Source organism: Acinonyx jubatus, chromosome D2 (assembly GCF_027475565.1).
Source record: "Acinonyx jubatus isolate Ajub_Pintada_27869175 chromosome D2, VMU_Ajub_asm_v1.0, whole genome shotgun sequence".
NCBI classification, from domain to species: domain Eukaryota; kingdom Metazoa; phylum Chordata; class Mammalia; order Carnivora; family Felidae; genus Acinonyx; species Acinonyx jubatus.
In genome coordinates this window covers 79,395,101-79,412,579 of record NC_069393.1, presented here as the reverse complement: position 1 = coordinate 79,412,579, position 17,479 = coordinate 79,395,101, and the positions used below count along the sequence as shown (strand labels likewise).

Here is a 17,479-nt window from a genome sequence, read left to right as displayed (position 1 = left end):
CCTACATCTACTAAGTGATAGTACGTGTAGGGGCCTCTGCGAGGCAGGTCACTTTTGGGGACTCCTGCAACGCGGGAATCACTGTTCTCATTTTACAGCGAGCACAGATGTGAAGTAATCTGTCCACAGACACAGGAGACTGAAACGGAGGCGTGGAAGCCATGCTGACTGTACTTCAAACAGTACGTTTTATAAGGCAAGGCTCACTAAAGACACGTTTACAGGAATACCATGACTGTATTTTTGAGTGCCTCGGATAGCAATAAAAATCACGGTCTACGTATAAAAAAAAAAAAAAGTCAACTAACGTATCACTACGTCTTTAATTATCATCTACTTAAAATCTTTTAATTAAAAGACCCATAAATCCAGGGTCTTTACAACACAGTTCCCCAAATACATAAAATTATTGGTTGCAGAAGTTCTGTTCATAATCAGAGAAAACAGTTTTTTCAATTCTACTGTGGAGTTCAAGCTGAAAGTGCACGAAAACTCGGATGGACAGTAACTTTTCCCACGGTCATTTAATCAAGTATTTACGGAGCACCCATTATGTGTTCGAGACACAAGAATGTCCATACCTACAGGGAGCTTCTGTTTTAGTGAAAGGAAACAAACACAAACCTCAGGGACAGATCACTACCTCCATGAAGGACAGAAAAATACAGCATGGTTTTAGCTAGAGTGGTCCAGGTCTCTGAAAGGAGCGACACTTTCATCAGGATTTAAGGCTTAGAAAAAGGCAACCACGCAGACTTCCGGGACATGCTGAGCACAAGCAATGGCAGATGCCTCCACTGGGCATGATCCTGACGAGCTTGAGGCAGGAAAAAAGGTGGTGAGGGGAAGGTAAAGGAGAGGGAGAGTGCAGGAAGTCAAAAAGCTAGGCAATGTTTTATGGAGACAGCGAGGTCCTCTAAAAGCTTCCCTGGATATAACGTTTCCACCTGAAAGTTTAAACTCTGAGCTTACGTTAAGAGATGATCTGTAAATAGGACCATATCTCAGTTCAGCGAATAGCCAGTGTCTTTTAAGGCTGACTTGGATCTGATCACAGGGTGGACTGGAAGGTAGTTACGATTCAGAAAACAGAAACTTCATTCTAATGTCTGGAGAAAGACTGACGGTAGAAGAATAGTCAATGCAATCCACATCACCAGAAATCGAAGGGTGGGAAGTTGTTAGGGTCGATCTGACCTTGACCAGGACAGAGGTATGTCCAACCTAGTTGACATGGCCCAATCACTGAGTCTACCAGACCTTGACCAGGACAGAGGTATGTCCAACCTAGTTGACATGGCCCAGTCACTGAGTCTACCAGACCTTGACCAGGACAGAGATACGTTCAATCGAGCTGACATGGTCCAGCCACTGAAAAAGTCCTGTCGCCCTGGGATAAGGTACCGGGTTCCTCGTAAATGGACCAATGAGCCACCTCCTGTCTACTTATTCTACGTTCACCAAGCAATATATGCAGTTTCCCAGCAACCCAGAAACGGAGAAGGAAGACCCTAGTGAGGAGACATGACTACCTGCTGGTCACTGCAAAGGAAAGTCTCCTACGTAAAAATTAGTATACTGATGTGCGATTTGCACGTTGCCCGCCATCGGTCTGCATGTTGGATCAGTTACCCTGGGGCAATTACAAATTTGACCCTGGACCATAAAGGATCTCCCGAAGTAATGCCTTCTTTTGAGAGGCTAGCTGTATTCAATTAACCACTGGTAAAACTTTAACAAAAACGCTTACTCGGATTTGATGAATGGATTTGTATTTCTCCGGAACTGACAATTCTCCAACAGACTTAATGATAGCTACTGCTTTGTTATCATCTGATGGATCAGAACCGGTGCCATAGGATCCATTTTCATCGCTGTCTGCCAGCTCTTCCTCCTCTTCACTGTAACTTTCATCAGAATTTTCATTTAAAGGAGATTCTGAACTTTCTTCTTTTTTAGGTTCATCTAATTGAAAAAGTTCTGAAAGCATGTAATTGGCTGAAGCAATAATCTTACAAAAAGAAAAAAAAAACAAAAGGAAATGTGTGTGATTGTCATCAGAACTGAGCATTCTAAAGCAGAATGAATGTTACTACTGTACTAATAGATTTCTGGAGGTCTGCAACAGGCTTTTTCCACCAGACCGTTACACTCAGAAAGAACTGGTCCCAAGTCAAAGGTCTGCCATAAAAATCTCCCTGGGTTGGTATGTTTATTTCCCGAAATTATTCCATCCCCAGCCCACCTCTTAAAAAAGGGGGCAACTGGTGACAAAAGTTTTCACGTGTGTAGTGTTTTAACTGAAGTATTAGCAAGAGAACACTCCATATTAACTGAGAAACCAGAATTTCTCTTTATAAGCTATGAATTAATAAGGGTTTTAATAAGCAACTAATACATGTTACAGGATCCTTGGTTCTAGGGGGGAAAAAACCTCCACTAGCTTAATGAAGGAAAAGTCCATCCGGGCATCTTGTAAAATTAGTGTTTATGTATTACCATTATTATTCCACTCTATTATTTGTTGTTAATTCTTGATCACATTCAATAATTTTAACACCAGTTTCCAACTTTCACATAAACTATCCAATTTCCACAAAATATCACCACCTCCATCAACTAAATATTTAAGTCAGAAATTATTTTGCCACTTTTCTTCAAAAAAAAGTTCTCTTGGTTTAATCTCTAGGGTAAACTTTTATAGTCAAACTGGATGTGGCGACAATTAAAATTAACTTGGGCCTTTAAAAAAAAAGTGCACATGACACAACTTTTTCTAACGTAAATGGGATACAACTAGCAGTAACCACAAAGCCGCTGTCGGATTCAGACACCAGAGGGTAAAGAGAATGGGAAATCGTGGGGCACACGGCTCAACGATTGTTTTGAGAGAGGCTTTGTACATTTAAGTATGGAGTGCGAACCTAATTTACACAACAAAGTGATAACAAGGTCCACGTGTGTAAATGGATCTTTTAAAAGATACTGTAAATACCGTAAAATAGTTTCTCTACCTTCTAGACGTGGTAAGACAAAAGGAAAAAACAGCACTACTCAGTGAACATTACGGGAGTCCTAAATTTAGGGAACAGGGCTATCCAAGAGAAATGTAATGGAAGCCAGCCACATAGGAAGTTTTAAATTTCTAGTGCCTAAATTATAAAAAATCAAATCTGGGGAAATTAATTTTAATGTATTTGTTCCACTGCACAAAACATGATCATTTCAACATGCAACGTGTACACACAACACGTGGAATTCAATGTGTATTTTACACTTAAAACACATCCCGATTCAGATGAAGCACATTTTCAGTGCTCAGCAGCCACATGTGGTTACTGGCTGCCGTAATGGGGCAGTTCAGACTATGCGTTAAGCAGCTTTAATGTGTAGGCAACAATTCTCTATCAGAATGCTAGACTGTTTTCAAAGAACACGTAAACGTTAACCTTACTTGAGGATGTCTGCTTTTGTCCAACAACTTAACACAATTAAGAAGCAATGTTCTAATAGTTCCGTAGTGTTTCTTATTTTGATTCTTCTTCATCATCATGTTGCAAGCAACCCTAGAAAAATATTTGTATCATTTCACACCCATTCCTCATTCTCTGCAAGACTCAAGTATAAGCATACTCCTCCTACCTTCTAATAGTATGAGAAATACAAGAAACCATTACCGCATCTTTTGAATATGGCATTCATCCCCTACAAGTGGACACTGACAGAGTCTGTATACATACACACATACTTCGTCTCTTAAGCCACAAAAACCGAAAGGGTATTTAAAAGATTTAACCTAGATAGTGTGGCCATACGCCTTAAAATTCAATGAGGTTTACTTATCCAAGCACTCACTTATATAAGAGAACAGCCACCGGCATTGTGAACGGATTTTGGTACTTGTCTTCAGTTTCTTCACAAAGAGTAGTGAGATCATAGAGCTTCACTATATCACTCCCACTTGCTGAAAAGGAAAACAAACCTCAGTTTACTGGAGTCACTCAATCATTATTGGTCATTCAAGAATTCGTTTACCTTTAAACAGCCAATAGGTATGTCCTTCTTTGGTACAATTAGATTTCAGAAACGATAAAATATTCTGTGCAATGTCTTTTATGACCTTCGTAGAGAAGTTCGAGTTTTCCAAATTGGGAATCTCTTCTGTTTTTATCATTTCATACTTCTGCAAAACACAGAATACATTTTCAGAAAAACACCTAGACGGCAACACTTCTCTTACTAAAAAGGAACCAAATACATAGATCCTGCAGTCAGAGATCTCTGCAGCCTGGAAGAATTTCAACCGCTGGTTCTCCATCTTTTTACGGCTCCAGCATTCTGAAGGAAATGGGACCCACCTGTCGGCAATGCCGTCGGTTGCCACAGGAGTGAGTCTCAAGCGAGAATCACCACCGATTTAGAACCACAGGTTTAGGCGTGATCCTATTCCGGTCCTCACGTGCAGCAGCTCATAGCACACCCTTTCTTCTCTCCACCTAGTGGTTTTCACCGGGAGGGTGGCAGACAAGGCGGACTTCACCCAGCAAGCTCTTCCCCCCCAGACACTAGACTCACCTGGAAAGTCTCCTCGGTAGACCGTCCTCTTCCCTGAGGCTACAGACTCTACCCCTTTGCAGACAGGGAGACGGGGCTGGGAGGCAGCAGGGAGAGCACAGGCTGCGTGGACACGACTACCACGACTTTTAAAGGATCTCCATTTTTCTAGCTTCTCTTCTGTTCACACTTCCCTAAATGCCTCTTACCACACTTTAAGAAACTCCAAAGCAATTGGAAAATAAGACCAACAGTCTCCCAAGGTTGGTTTTCATCCCTCTCGTTCACCTAAAGCCCCAAGTTGTAATTTCCTTCCTTAAGATGCTCTTCTCCTGGATCGTACACCGTGCTACTGGGGATCTCGTTCCCTCTGAATGCCCCCTTCCCTTTCACCCACATGGGGAAAGGCTCCAACACTGGAGGTGAAGATTCCCATGGTGATGAAGTTCAACAGTATCCAAGCAGATGGCGCCTCAGATTCTCTTTCTAGCCCCACCTTCTCTAAAGCCTGCAACTTCAAAATGCTCACGGACATTTCGATGCTTTCCTCAAGCAGAACACATGATCACAGAGAGACCCCCCTCCTCACCTAAACCAATTCAATGTCCCATCTCAGGCAAGGATACCACCATTATTCTAGTCCCCAGGCTCTGGGATTCCCTCTGACGCACCTCCCCCTCCTGCCCCAGCCTCTCCTTAAAGGCTGCCATTCAGGGTAACAGTACAGTGTTTCCCAACCGAGGGTGCAGATCAGAATCATATACAAGCTCCCTTTCTTCTTTTTTTTTTTTTTTTTAACGTTTATTCATTTTTGAGAGAGAGAGAGAGAGAGAGAGAGAGAGAGAGCGAGACAGACAGACAGAGCATGAGCGGGGAAGGGGCAGAGAGAGGGAGACACAGAATCTGAAGCAGGCTCCAGGCTCCAAGCTGTCAGCATAGAGACCGAGGCAGGGCTCGAACTCACGAACCGTGAGATCATGACCTAAGCCGAAGTCGGACGCTGAACCGACTAGGCCACCCAGGCGCCCCCTTTCTTTTCCTTTCTTTGACAGATACACAGATCCCACCTATCCTGATACACTAAGGGACCCAAGCAAGTGTGTTAACAGGCCCCTGGGTTGGAGCACAATGGTTAAAAGGATGGCCTCAGCCAGACACAGGTTCAAATACTGGCACCACCGCTAACTAGCAATGTGGCCCTGGGCGACTCATTTGAGTGCCCTGATCCTCAAGTCTCCCTCTTCATCAAGAGGGAATAATGGTATTCGAGCACCTAAGATCAAATGAGTAATGCACGTAAAGCATTTAACAAGGTATCTGGAACAAAACAAGTACTCAGTAAATGCTAGCCATTCTTGCTGTCACTTCTGAGTATTCCCTCTGTAGAAGTCCATCCTGGTGCTTGCGATAACGCGAGGCTCCCCAGTCTTGTCTCCAAGTCCTCCGTGTCTGTTTCTCGTGCCTTCTCCAAATTATGATTCCAACACAACGAATTTCACCTCCCAGACACAAAGCCTTCACAGATTCCAGATTATTAAGTGAACCAAGCCCACACTTCTTAACTCAGAATCCGGGACTCTCCATCATTTGACCCCAGCTTTTCTAATCTATTTGCCATTCTGCTACGTGAATCCTGTGTCCCCCAGCTGTGTTTATCATCAATCCCTTCATTTACTTACACCTTACATTAGTCTTTTAGAACATTCATCTCTTGTCTTCCGAGACGCTATCATTCAAGACCCAGTTGAGAGGCCACTTCTTCCAGGAAGTCCTTCTTTTAGACCAAAACAGAAGTGATCTCACCTTCCCCGATCACCCAGACTTCTGTGTGTGTACTGCACTTCGAACACATAATCGATGGTCTCCTATCTTTTCCTTTGCACCCTGCTATTTCCCATTAGTATTTTACCTTTCTGGGTAGTGGTTTTCCCCCAACATTTGCAATGGGGATAAAGTGCCTAATACCACCAGCTCCATAACAATCTGCTATATAAGCAATTGATTTTACACACTATTGCTGTAGTCTTTCCTTAAAACTCCACGTATACGGAGTAGATAGCTGTTCAGTGTACAAATATCTCCACTGTACAGACACTTTTAGGTAATTAACTACTATGAGTGCCTGGCGTTAAAATCAGAGATCTATGATTACAGATGTAGGTTTCCACGTATGATGACCTTCCCACAAATTACCTGTAAAATTATACTCCTGTAATATCTGGAATTCTGTTATCACCCACTCAAATGTGAAAACGCTTATTCATTTATTTACAGCCATCTTCCTTGCTGAAAAGACAGCCTGGTATTTAAGGGCCTCGGGAAATTTGGCGAGGTACTCTCCACACCCATTTGCATTTGAGAGAAAATTAGAAAAGTCACACTGTATCTTACTTACCTGTACAATTCCATTTACATGGAAACACATCACAAGCTCTGGTACGTTGCAGATCAAGTTGTCCAACCAATAGTCAATTCCAGTTAGCACATTAATCGGCTTGTTGTTGTCCCTAGAAATACACAATTCCAATTATTCAGTTTGAGATGTTCCATAATAAAACCACCTGAGACTGACTTCCACCATTTCTCCCCAGATGAAAAATGCCACATACGCTTTCTTTTCTGATGAGCTACACACATGTAGCTCACGTGGCGTGTTAACATCTTTCCATAAGCTTCGCTTGAGTTTCTAACAGGAATCCATACAAGTTTTCATTAAGAGTAGAAGTAAATACGATAGCAGATGACTGTGAGCCTACAGCATGCTCCTCATACAACCCGAGGTGAAAGACTAACCACCCGTGTATAATAGTGCCCAAGTTATAATTCACACTGGCCAAAATATCTCCGGAGTACTAACTCAAGTGTTCACCATCAGTTAGTAGGAAGCTGGTAAACTATCCCCTTGACTAATGATAGCCTATTCTTACAAGTTATACATTCAGACAGAAGACTAAGCCTGTGCAACAGATCTCCAACTCCACTCACTAAGGACTGGAATGAAAACCCAGCTACAGGGCTTTCAGCATTTGCTGATGATAGCACCCCTCTTCCTTACCGTGCCCATCTCAATTCATGGGGCCCAGGAGGAAGGTAAAAAACCCAGAGAAAGGTGATAATGCCCAAAGAGATTTAGTGAAAGCAGATGAAACACAGACACTAAAGGAGTATCATTTTGGTTTACCTGAGACGTAGGCTGACTGCTGGGTATCTGCCTCCTCCAAATATAGGCATGTTGGAGCCAACTAACATATGTATATCTTCAAATGTCCATAAGATGTTCCGAACGAAATCGTTTTTAAGACCCTTTGATTTAAAACAAAATGGGAAAGACTATTACATAGTAAACAAGAGATCCATAATTTCCCCCCATGAGTCACAGAAAGACTAGAAAAAGGTAAAGAAGACAAAGTAAAGTCACAGAGCTAGAAGATCACAGAGATGTTTAGAAAGCAATTTTCAGGATCGAGTGGATTTTTTTCCCCCTACAAATTCCAATTCAGACTAGTTTTTAAATGGCAAAGTAGACTGGGGATTAGGTGTCTCGATTCGGACACCATGGAAAGCATACCTGACTGTTCTCCCCGTCATTGAATAAAGTAGTCAGGTTTTGTTCTTTGGGTGCTGAGGCCACATGCCCCACTATGTATGAGGGTTCAAGAGGCTCACTTCCCTGTGAAAAGTGCAAGGATAGGAGTGACTCCGCTGCCATCATTTCTTACAAACGGCCTACTTTTAAAGAGTTATTACCTAAACATTCAAAACATAAACCTCAAATCTATTTTTGTGAATTAAAGCTACTACAAATCATTAACTCTCACCACTGGGTGGCTTGCTTCAGCTCTTAAGTATTACAGCTATTCTAATAAGCCAATCACACTTAGATCTCAAATAAAGATTAAAGATTGTTTGCAGCTTTCAAAGGTTTAACATTTTTCTCTTTTTTGGATAAATTTGAATACCACTGCTCTTTCAGCCCACCCCATCTCTACTGAATTTAAAGTATTTAAGAAACCTCAGCCATATGGGACGCCTGGGTGGCTCAGTTGGTTAAGCATCTGACTTCGGCTCAGGTCATAATCTCATGGTTTGTGAGTTCGAGTCCTGTGTCAGGTTTGGTGCTGACAGCTCGGAGCCTAAAGCCTGCTTTGGATTCTGGGTCTTCCTCTCTTTCTGCCCCACCCTTGCTCTCACTCTGTCTCTCGAAAATAAATAAACGTTAAAAAACATTAAAAAAAAAAAAAACAAAACACCCTCAGCCATATATATACATATATAGGTTTTTTTTTTTTTTTTTATTTTTAAGTAATCTTTCCACCCAACATGGGGATTGAACTTACAACCCCGTGATGAAGAGTTGCATGCTCTACTGACTGAGCCAGCCAGGCGACCCTCAGCCGTATTATCCTGGAGACATCGTCATCAGAACAGCCTCTAGTTTTGCTGTCTAATGTGTGCTTCACAGAATACGAGTCCCTAGGATACTCGGTGAAGAACTTCCAGAGGATGCTTTGAAGCCTGCCGCTCACTACAGGCTTGATTTTGGAGAATAACAATGCCTATTATGTAAAAAAAAAGCCTCTAAGAGATTCTGTAGTAGAAAAATCAACTTCCCCTCTATAAAACCCGATGTTCTCAAACTTCTTTAATCTCCGAATACGTTTTATTCTTAATACAATCTGTGGAATATATTCTTTAAAAAAAAAAATTTGAGGCAGAGGAATCTTTGGCAACTCAGTCCACCACTCAAATTTCAACCACTGGGGACAACTGCCTCAAGCACTACCGTCAACGCCGCAACAGATCCCAAGCTCGGAAAGCTTACGTGCCACGTGCACTGCTTGCTCTATGAATTTACCTCTTGGCCTACGTGCGCGCTCATTGGCTCAGCACCTGCCCGTGAAGTGCGTATACTCGACCACAAGCGCAGTGAGGCTGGGGTGGGTGGCAGTGGGGGAGAACTTTGACTGCTTTCGCTGCGTCTTGTAATCTCTTTCGAGAGTCCCAAAAGAACTTCAAAACTTTTTTGTTTATCCAGACAAGTTATCAACCTCTGGACCAAATCCCCAAATTGTACTCGTCAGGTAGTAGCTTTAGTGGGAGTCCGGGCTCTAGGTTATAACGTTCTCAAAGTTTGGCTCCAAGGCCACCCAGACACCTATTTAACTCCATCCTGCTTAACACAGGCCTCAAACTAGCAAGGTTTGTTTTGGGAACAAGAATTCACACACAAAAATCTCTAAATTTGAAATTTAGGCAGTGTAATATTGTATCAAATATTCTGTCAAAGAATATCTTTATGGCAGGCTAGCAGTGCTCAGGGCCATGCCATGGCCAGGATAATCAGATAATCCTACTGCTCCCAGGGCCCTTCTAAACACGCGTGGAGCACACGGATGCTGTGTGGGGTGCTGCTGCAAGGTTGAAGTCAGAAAGTTCAGGGTTTAGATCCTCACTCAGATTTCACCAGCTGTGACCGCGGGCAAACATCCTCTTGTACAAACTTTGGTTTACTTATTTATAAGACGATACCACCAACGCTTAATACACACAAAGCTCCAAGGATGAAAAAAACGTGCACGTACACACATACGGATACACACGGCACAGAGTATGCGGCGTAAAAGGCATTAAGCAGATGCCAGGTCGCTTCCTCCACATACAAGTCTATAGATTCTCAAAAGCTTCCCTGACTTTTCACAGTGAGCCTTAAACAAGGGAAGGACAGAATGAGGAGGCTGGGAGACGAGCAGATGGGTGGCAGATTAGGTATTTCCGTTATGTGGTCCTTTTGTAATGTGTGGGGTTTGAAGTCAAGGAACATTCGACGAGTTTTTAAAAACTCTGTCAGTGTAATACAGTCACATACAAGAAAGTGCATAAACAAAATCCGATGGTAGAAGGACTAACTATCAGACAAAATATCCATGTAATCATTATGCAGGTCAGAACATGGGACCCTGCTGGCACGAAGCACCCAGCCCCTTCTCATGTACACAACACCCTCACCTCCTGGAGGTCAGCACCATGTGAACTTGCACGGTAATGATTTCCTTCCTTTTCATTATAGCTTGCCTGCCTTTGGAAAAAACTTAAAATACATTACATAACTTAATTAGCTTTCTCCATCTTAAAACCTACTAAAACTCACATCAAGTTAAATCTATTTGCCTCCTGTACCCTATAGTTTGGGAGGATAGCACCAATCTGGACAAATAACGTTCAATACCTGGGAGTATAGAACAAGAGAAAAAACACAATTTACCACGTTAAAAATCCTACTTTATCTTCTTCAACCTTGTGAGTACATTTTCCTAAAAACAGACATGCACAGTTTACATCTCTGCAGTTACCTTATTCTTTGATAGACACAGTAAAAAAGACTAAACAAGAAATAAGAAGAATCCCAGAAAATAAGACACAAAACAGACACCCTACTCTCTCTTGCTTCTAAAAGCTTTACAACGTTAACGCAGGTTACGTATCAGGAACTTCATCCAGGAAATCCTAAGGGCAGTCTGACGCTTAACAATCTACAAGTTAAGATAAGAAGGTCAGTATTCACTTACAAACAGGCCTGTGAGTCTCAATATTTGACAGGCATTTATTATAAATCTAAAGTGTAAGATATACCAGATTACATACTACCCTTAGGACTTCCAGGAGATAATTGGTACTGATAAACATACTGGCAAGCTACTTTAAATGCTGGTAAAAATTTTTAAATCTTGTGACTTAAAAAATTTGATCTAGCCATTCATAGTATTTTTTGTAGATTCTGTCTTGAGAGTCTGAAAAAAGTATTTTTCCTAATTTTAGGCCATAAACTAGAGCATTTTTTTTTTTACTCCCATTCATCTATTTTTATTAACAAGATCACCGGTTTTGTCTTCTTAAATGAGTTTACCGAATTAACATCTAAGGACTAACTAACCTGACTGGAAGCACTGGGATCCTCAGAGACTGAAGAAGGCATTTCAAAGGGGGCGGGCCAGGAAGCCCCATCGGAGTCAGTGGCCTGATCTGAACTGGACGGTCCCTGCTGTTCCGCAGCAGAGGGGACGGGCTGAGCAGCTCCATCGCCATTGATACTGGCCAGTCAGAAAAAGTATCGCACGGTTACTAAAGTTAACCTCACGGAACGGTCTACCAGCTTTTAAAACCCAAAGCCCACGATCAAGTATAAATCCCGTTACAAAAAGGAAGACGAGACATTGCAAGGTCAACAATACCCCAGTTGCAAAACTTCAATTATTACTTTTACGAGCTTAAAATTAAATTTCGGATCAGTTTCCCCTTCCTTAAGGGAAATGCAAACAAGTCGCCAAGTACCTGTAATATAAAAACTTGGAAAGAATAGCCTTCTGATACCAGTGCTCTTTGCTCTTTTTCTTCCTCTGCCACTTCTGATCGATAAGTCTCTGATAAAACTCCTTCAGCCACGTCCAGTCACCAGTCTGAGTGACAAGAGAAAACGATAAATACAGCAAACTCGTAGTCAAAACAATTTGTCACCCGCTACTCTTTTACAGGAAATACTCTATTTTTTGAATGCTACTTCCTAAACACATACTCAAACACTATCTTTCTAGACTCAACGTCTATCACCTCTTTTGGGAAATCTGTCTTTCTCTTCTCTGTGAGCCAGGCTAAGACAAGTGATTCTTCTTTGTAACACGTTCCTCGGTACCTGGAATAAGCCCCAGTGTGTATACCACACTGAAATTATCTGCGTATGTGTCTGCAACACCAAAACTCTAAGCTGCCAGCAAACGACCACTGTGATTTACTGTCACGTCCCGAGAGCTTGACCAGCGGCAAGCATACGCGTACAGACTGAACGGCCAACAGTCTGAGTACAGAAACGGACCGCAAGCCTTGAGAAACTGAAACATTGCTATTACGCTTTATATAAAAAGTATCCACCATCAACACATGGGGGGTTTGGGAATAGGCATTTATCAAGGTACAGTTTGAGAAGCTCTGCTTTCAGCAAACCAATTAATTCCAATAACTATGTCTTCATTGGAAGAACTTCTAACCTTTTTCACATTTCCCAGCAGTCATGTTTCATGAGAGTCTCTTCAATGGAGACATCAAAGGATCTTTCAAAAATTTTAACTATTCCCTTAAATTTCCATTTTTTTCACAACTTTCTTCACTGGCTTCCTCCCTTTTCCTTGCAAGATTCCTGGCTGTTGGTTACCAGGAAGTTTCTTCTTCGTTCACTCTCTTTTCTATTTTTTTCTTTAGTAAAGCTTCTTTACATTCTGCGCAACATCTTACTTCTTAGCTGCCGAAGTGCTGGACTGCGTGCCCACCCAAGCCTTTCTTTGGATTAAAATAATGCTTTAATGGTTGTTTTTCCACAAAAAAGTATTACCTGAGACGATCTCATAAAGAGCTCTTGAATATCTAACTCGTCTAACAAGAGAGTCCTTCCGATGCGATGTACGGCCATGCTCACGTGGGATTTGCTGTAGGGAATCTTCAGGAGCTTTTTTATGTTCTTTGAAAAATTAAGAGAAGACACAGTTTAAGAAAAAGACCTTATTACTGTGACTTGAGCTCTTTCAAATCTTCATGGTTTGAAAGCATAATAAACTTCATTCCCCTAACATTATACAAACTGTACTGGACACGAAGAGCTAAATACAAACATACAGCAAACAGAGCTTTACAAACACAATCACCTACACTTTACCAGTCATGCTACGTTAATGTAAATGACAGTCAAAGATTTATTTTTACACAAAAGAATTTCCTAAAGTTAAGGGTGTAGGTTACACTTTCACAAGGACCTAGGCTTTCAGCATATCAAATAAAACCGCCCAACTAAGGAGTGGGAGATTCTGTTCTAAGTACCATTTTTAATTCTCAATTGGTAACATTATATAAATCATCCCAAACGTTATAATCACCTATACTTGCTACTATAAAAATACAACCACCAATATCACTATATTGCCACTGCCAGTGTTTTGGGCACTGCTCCTTCCTTTTTGAAAGGAGAGGTGGCCGAGCATGACTTTATTAACAAAAGAGATATTCGATAATCAGATGACTGTACCTTATTTCACCAGTAATTTTTCAAGGCTACAGAACACAGCATGCTACAAATCCCGGGCATAAACACCCCAACTACAGTCCCCAATAAAGACACTTACTTCAGAGTCAGAAACGACATCCACATCATTTCCCACAGAATCAATAAAGTCGTACGCCATTCCAAAGCTAATGGGGGGAACAAAGGCCACAACCGTCATGCCCATGACGACATAAGTAGGAGTTTATAATACAGTATTTCATCACTCCCAGGATACACATTTTCCACATTTTACCATCTCTGAAATCAGTCTGCCTACAGCCATTAGAGTGGAGTAGCCTTTCCTTCTTAGTGGTACACAGAACAATGATGCGACTTAATCACGTCTTAGATTTGATAGAATACAGTAATACTTGTCAGAAGCAATAGGAAACATCTAGAAAAAAATTAATTTTTTTTTTGTAATTACAAATCCCCAAAAAACCTCCAAACAAAAACACCTTAAGATACTGTTCTTTTTTAGGTGGGGAGATAAGAAAAATATAAACAGAAACATTTATCAGGATTTTAGTCTCTAGGATTGTGTTGCTAGGGATATACAATCAATACTACTTTTTCAAAACAACAACAAAAAAACCAGAACCTGACACTAATTCAGCCAGAAGGAGAAAAGAAAAAAAATGTTGTGTCAGGTACCACGTGAGGCACATCTATAATCTCTAAGTCTGAACAGCAGCTGAGGTCGCCACATTTCAGTTAGTAAGCGGCAGAGGTTCAGAATACTTACCTAGGACCACCTCATTTCACATGCTGATGATTTACCATGCAGGCTGGGCAAGTACTTAACCTTTCTAAGCTTCAGTTTTTCCATTTAAAAATCAGTTAACAGAACCTAACTCAAAGGGCTGTTTTGAGAATTAAAAGAGATAAACATATAAAGTACTCAACGCACTGTTCGCACACAATCGATGTAACTAAAATTTAAATTACTTCATAATATTTAATTGTGTTGACATATAATTTATTAAGTCGTTCTCCTAGAGGAAGGTATTTGGACTACTCCCAAATTTTTGCCAGTATAAATAATGTTGCAACATTTTGCGAACACAACTTTTACCTTCTGAGGCATTAGGATGATTTCTAAACTACTAACTCATTAGGTTTTCTTTTTTTTTTTTTTTTTGAGAGAGAGAAAGAAATCCAGCAGGGGGAAGGACAAAAGGGGGTGGGGGAGGGAGACAGGATCTTACACTCCTCTGGGCTGGGTGTGGAGCCAGAGCTCAATCTCATTAACCAGGGAATTATAACCTGAGCCAAAATCAAGAAGTCAGATTCTTAACTGACCGAGCCACCCAGGCGCCCCAGAACTCATTAGGTATTAATGCATTTATGGCTCTTGCTGTATGTTATATGGACATATTTTAGGTTCAATCACAGAGAGGAAAAATAAGAGAATCCTACACATTAAATAGTCTACATGTTAGTAGAGATTTCTCTGTAAGAATCCAGGCCACTCTCTCCCTTAAATACCATCAGCAGAATTTCCAGCAACTGACTCAGCAAGTGTCAGAGTGTAGGTCACCCAACATGCTGGGTTTCTACATCAGGCTTTTTCAGACCAAATAATCCAGCACCATTTAATGAAAACTCCCCAGGACAGATTAGGTAGTGTTAAGGGTTTTCCTCCTCAGGTGCCACCCCTGATGCTTGGTATCCACATAGTCAAAAGGTAGGCAGATTGGCTAAAAATAAAACAGCTGATTGAATTTTAGTGGCTAAAACTGAGATCTGTTGAGAACATGATGCAGACCCGAAAGAAGTATTCGCAACTAATATCTTCAGACTGGAACATAAGCCCTCTAGGAGGGGGAAGAGGACTTTGAAAGTCAAATACAACCTCTTCCTAAAGGGAAATCTCACCAAGATGATGAGCATTATAAGTTAAACTGAAAAAGCAAATATTAGAGTTCGGGGTGGCGGGGGGGGGGGGGGGGGGGGGGTGCTGCTGGGAGACAGGTAAAAACGCCACTGATTAATATTTACCTTGAAAATGGCTTGCTTTTCTTACTATTGCCAAGAATGGTAGTTCCTGCCGGCCCTAGTTTGGCACTCTCTCGCAACCAGTTGGCAGGTGGGAGTTTCAAGTCTGTTTTCTCTTCAAGGCGTGCAAATGCTGTTCGAGGAGGGGCAGAAGAGTATTTCACCACAGCTCGGCTCTTCACTTCATTGCCTCCAAGAAATAAAGCTGATCCCTAATTAACACATTGGACGAAACTTTAATGACACTACTAGGAATTTAAAATGCCACCTTTAAAAAAAAGAAAAAGAAATCCCACCACGTCAGGCTTCACAAGACTATGTGCTACATGTTTCTAATGGCAAGAAACGCAAGCATTTACTTAGCTGTTTTTCACATAATTTCAAAGAAAAACAAGAGTCAGTGAGTATAATGTTTACGGTTATCAGCTAAGACAGTGGTCAAGCAGGAACCCAGGAAGAGTCAATAGCGTTACAGTAATGAAATGTGAGATTGGATAAAATCTCTGCTCATTATTCAAGATGTATTACTTTCACTTGAATATCATTTAGAAAGTAGCTTGTTACACGGTATCTGAGGCTTTTTTGTTTTCATTTTTTTAAGAAACCTCTACGCCCAACGTGGGGCTTGAACTCAGGATCCAGAGATCAAGAGTCAAATGCTCTACGGACTGAACCAGCCAGGAATCCCTGGGGCTTTTTTTGTTGTCAAGCAAACGTTTGGTAACTGAGTCATCAGTTCATTACACACACTCTCTCAACCTTTAACTTCATAGGAAGGCGCTGGGGGTTCCTCACACTCTTCACTCGCACACCAAGCAAGCTCAGTGTCCGATTTCACTAACCTTTCACGCGCTCCCTTTTCGGCCCGGCAGACACTCTGCAACCCTTCCAGGATTATCTCCTTCCCATGTCGGCGAGCTCCCCCCAGCCCCCGACACCCTCTCTTTGCCCTCCAGCTTTGCATGACTGTGTCACATTCTGGAACCACGTATTTACGGGTTCGCTCCTTGAGAGCGGAGATCGTCTCTAACTCACTTCTCGGTTACAGCCAAGTGGAAAGCCAGAACTGCTTGCGATAGGAGTAACTTGCCCGCAAAAACCCGAATACCTGACGACAGACACGCGGGCTTCCACTCCGTTTGGGGGACTGCCCGGGAGGCGCGGAGAAGGCACCCGAAGCCGCCGGGAACCGTGACATCCCTCCCCGGCGAAGCGGGCCCGAAGCCCCCGGAGCCCGGCAGGTCCCGCCCCAGGGCGGACTCACCTGTGCTGAAGGTTCCTCGGATTCTCCCTGGGACAGGAGGCTGAGCCCTCCCCGAGCAGCGGCCCCGGCCGGCGGCGACTCGGCCCCAGCCTCCTTGGAGTCCCCCATCACCTCGGCCCAGAGTAGGCGAGGCAAAACGGGACCCGAGGAGCCGCGGCAGCAACCGGGCCCAGCGGCGCGGTGCCACAGCAGAGCCAGCGCCAGAGACGCCCCGCTCACTGCACTTCCGGTTCCTGACCGGAAGGAGGTGCAGTGACGCGTCCAAATCTCGCGAGCTTTATGCTAGCGGCCCGGCTCCGCCTTCTCCAGTGGCAGCCACCTTTGCGGCAGGGGCGGGAGCTGTAGTGCGCCTGCGCTTGTCGGAGCCTCTTCAGGAGACCACTTCTCGCGGTATCTGATTCTCAGGCTCCACCCCTTGCACGCTTTTCATCTTTGTTGGCCAACAGTTCTCGGAATGTGGGCTTTGGGATGTCAGTTTCGCCGAGGTCGTCCTTGCGTGGGCGGGGAGGTGAGGGTGGCCGTTTAACCCCGGCTCCCGTGAAATAAAGTGCACAAGTGTTAGCACTCCCGCCTTTCCA

General features: G+C 42.7%; 1 protein-coding gene across 6 annotated transcripts in view; it reads right to left on the bottom strand.

Annotated features, from left to right (window-relative positions):
- The window catches only part of EDRF1 (erythroid differentiation regulatory factor 1), a 65,857-nt gene extending 48,706 nt beyond the window's left edge, over positions 1 to 17,151 (bottom strand). For 4 of the 6 annotated variants that reach the window (XM_053207575.1, XM_053207574.1, XM_053207573.1 and 1 more), the window contains exons 1-14: positions 16,902 to 17,151; positions 15,641 to 15,849; positions 13,719 to 13,785; positions 12,935 to 13,060; positions 11,884 to 12,008; positions 11,486 to 11,642; positions 8,892 to 9,110; positions 8,123 to 8,224; positions 7,736 to 7,857; positions 6,950 to 7,061; positions 4,036 to 4,183; positions 3,856 to 3,964; positions 3,455 to 3,566; positions 1,751 to 2,011 (exon numbers count right to left, since the gene is read on the bottom strand). In XM_053207575.1, the coding sequence (XP_053063550.1) occupies positions 1,751 to 2,011; positions 3,455 to 3,566; positions 3,856 to 3,964; positions 4,036 to 4,183; positions 6,950 to 7,061; positions 7,736 to 7,857; positions 8,123 to 8,224; positions 8,892 to 9,110; positions 11,486 to 11,642; positions 11,884 to 12,008; positions 12,935 to 13,060; positions 13,719 to 13,785; positions 15,641 to 15,849; positions 16,902 to 17,009 (1,977 nt within the window). In that variant the 5' untranslated portion in view covers positions 17,010 to 17,151. The remainder of the gene's footprint in view (positions 1 to 1,750; positions 2,012 to 3,454; positions 3,567 to 3,855; positions 3,965 to 4,035; positions 4,184 to 6,949; positions 7,062 to 7,735; positions 7,858 to 8,122; positions 8,225 to 8,891; positions 9,111 to 11,485; positions 11,643 to 11,883; positions 12,009 to 12,934; positions 13,061 to 13,718; positions 13,786 to 15,640; positions 15,850 to 16,901) is intronic. The other 2 variants (XM_027063354.2, XM_027063355.2) reach the window with 2 other exon arrangements.
- Positions 17,152 to 17,479: the final 328 nt, after the last annotated feature.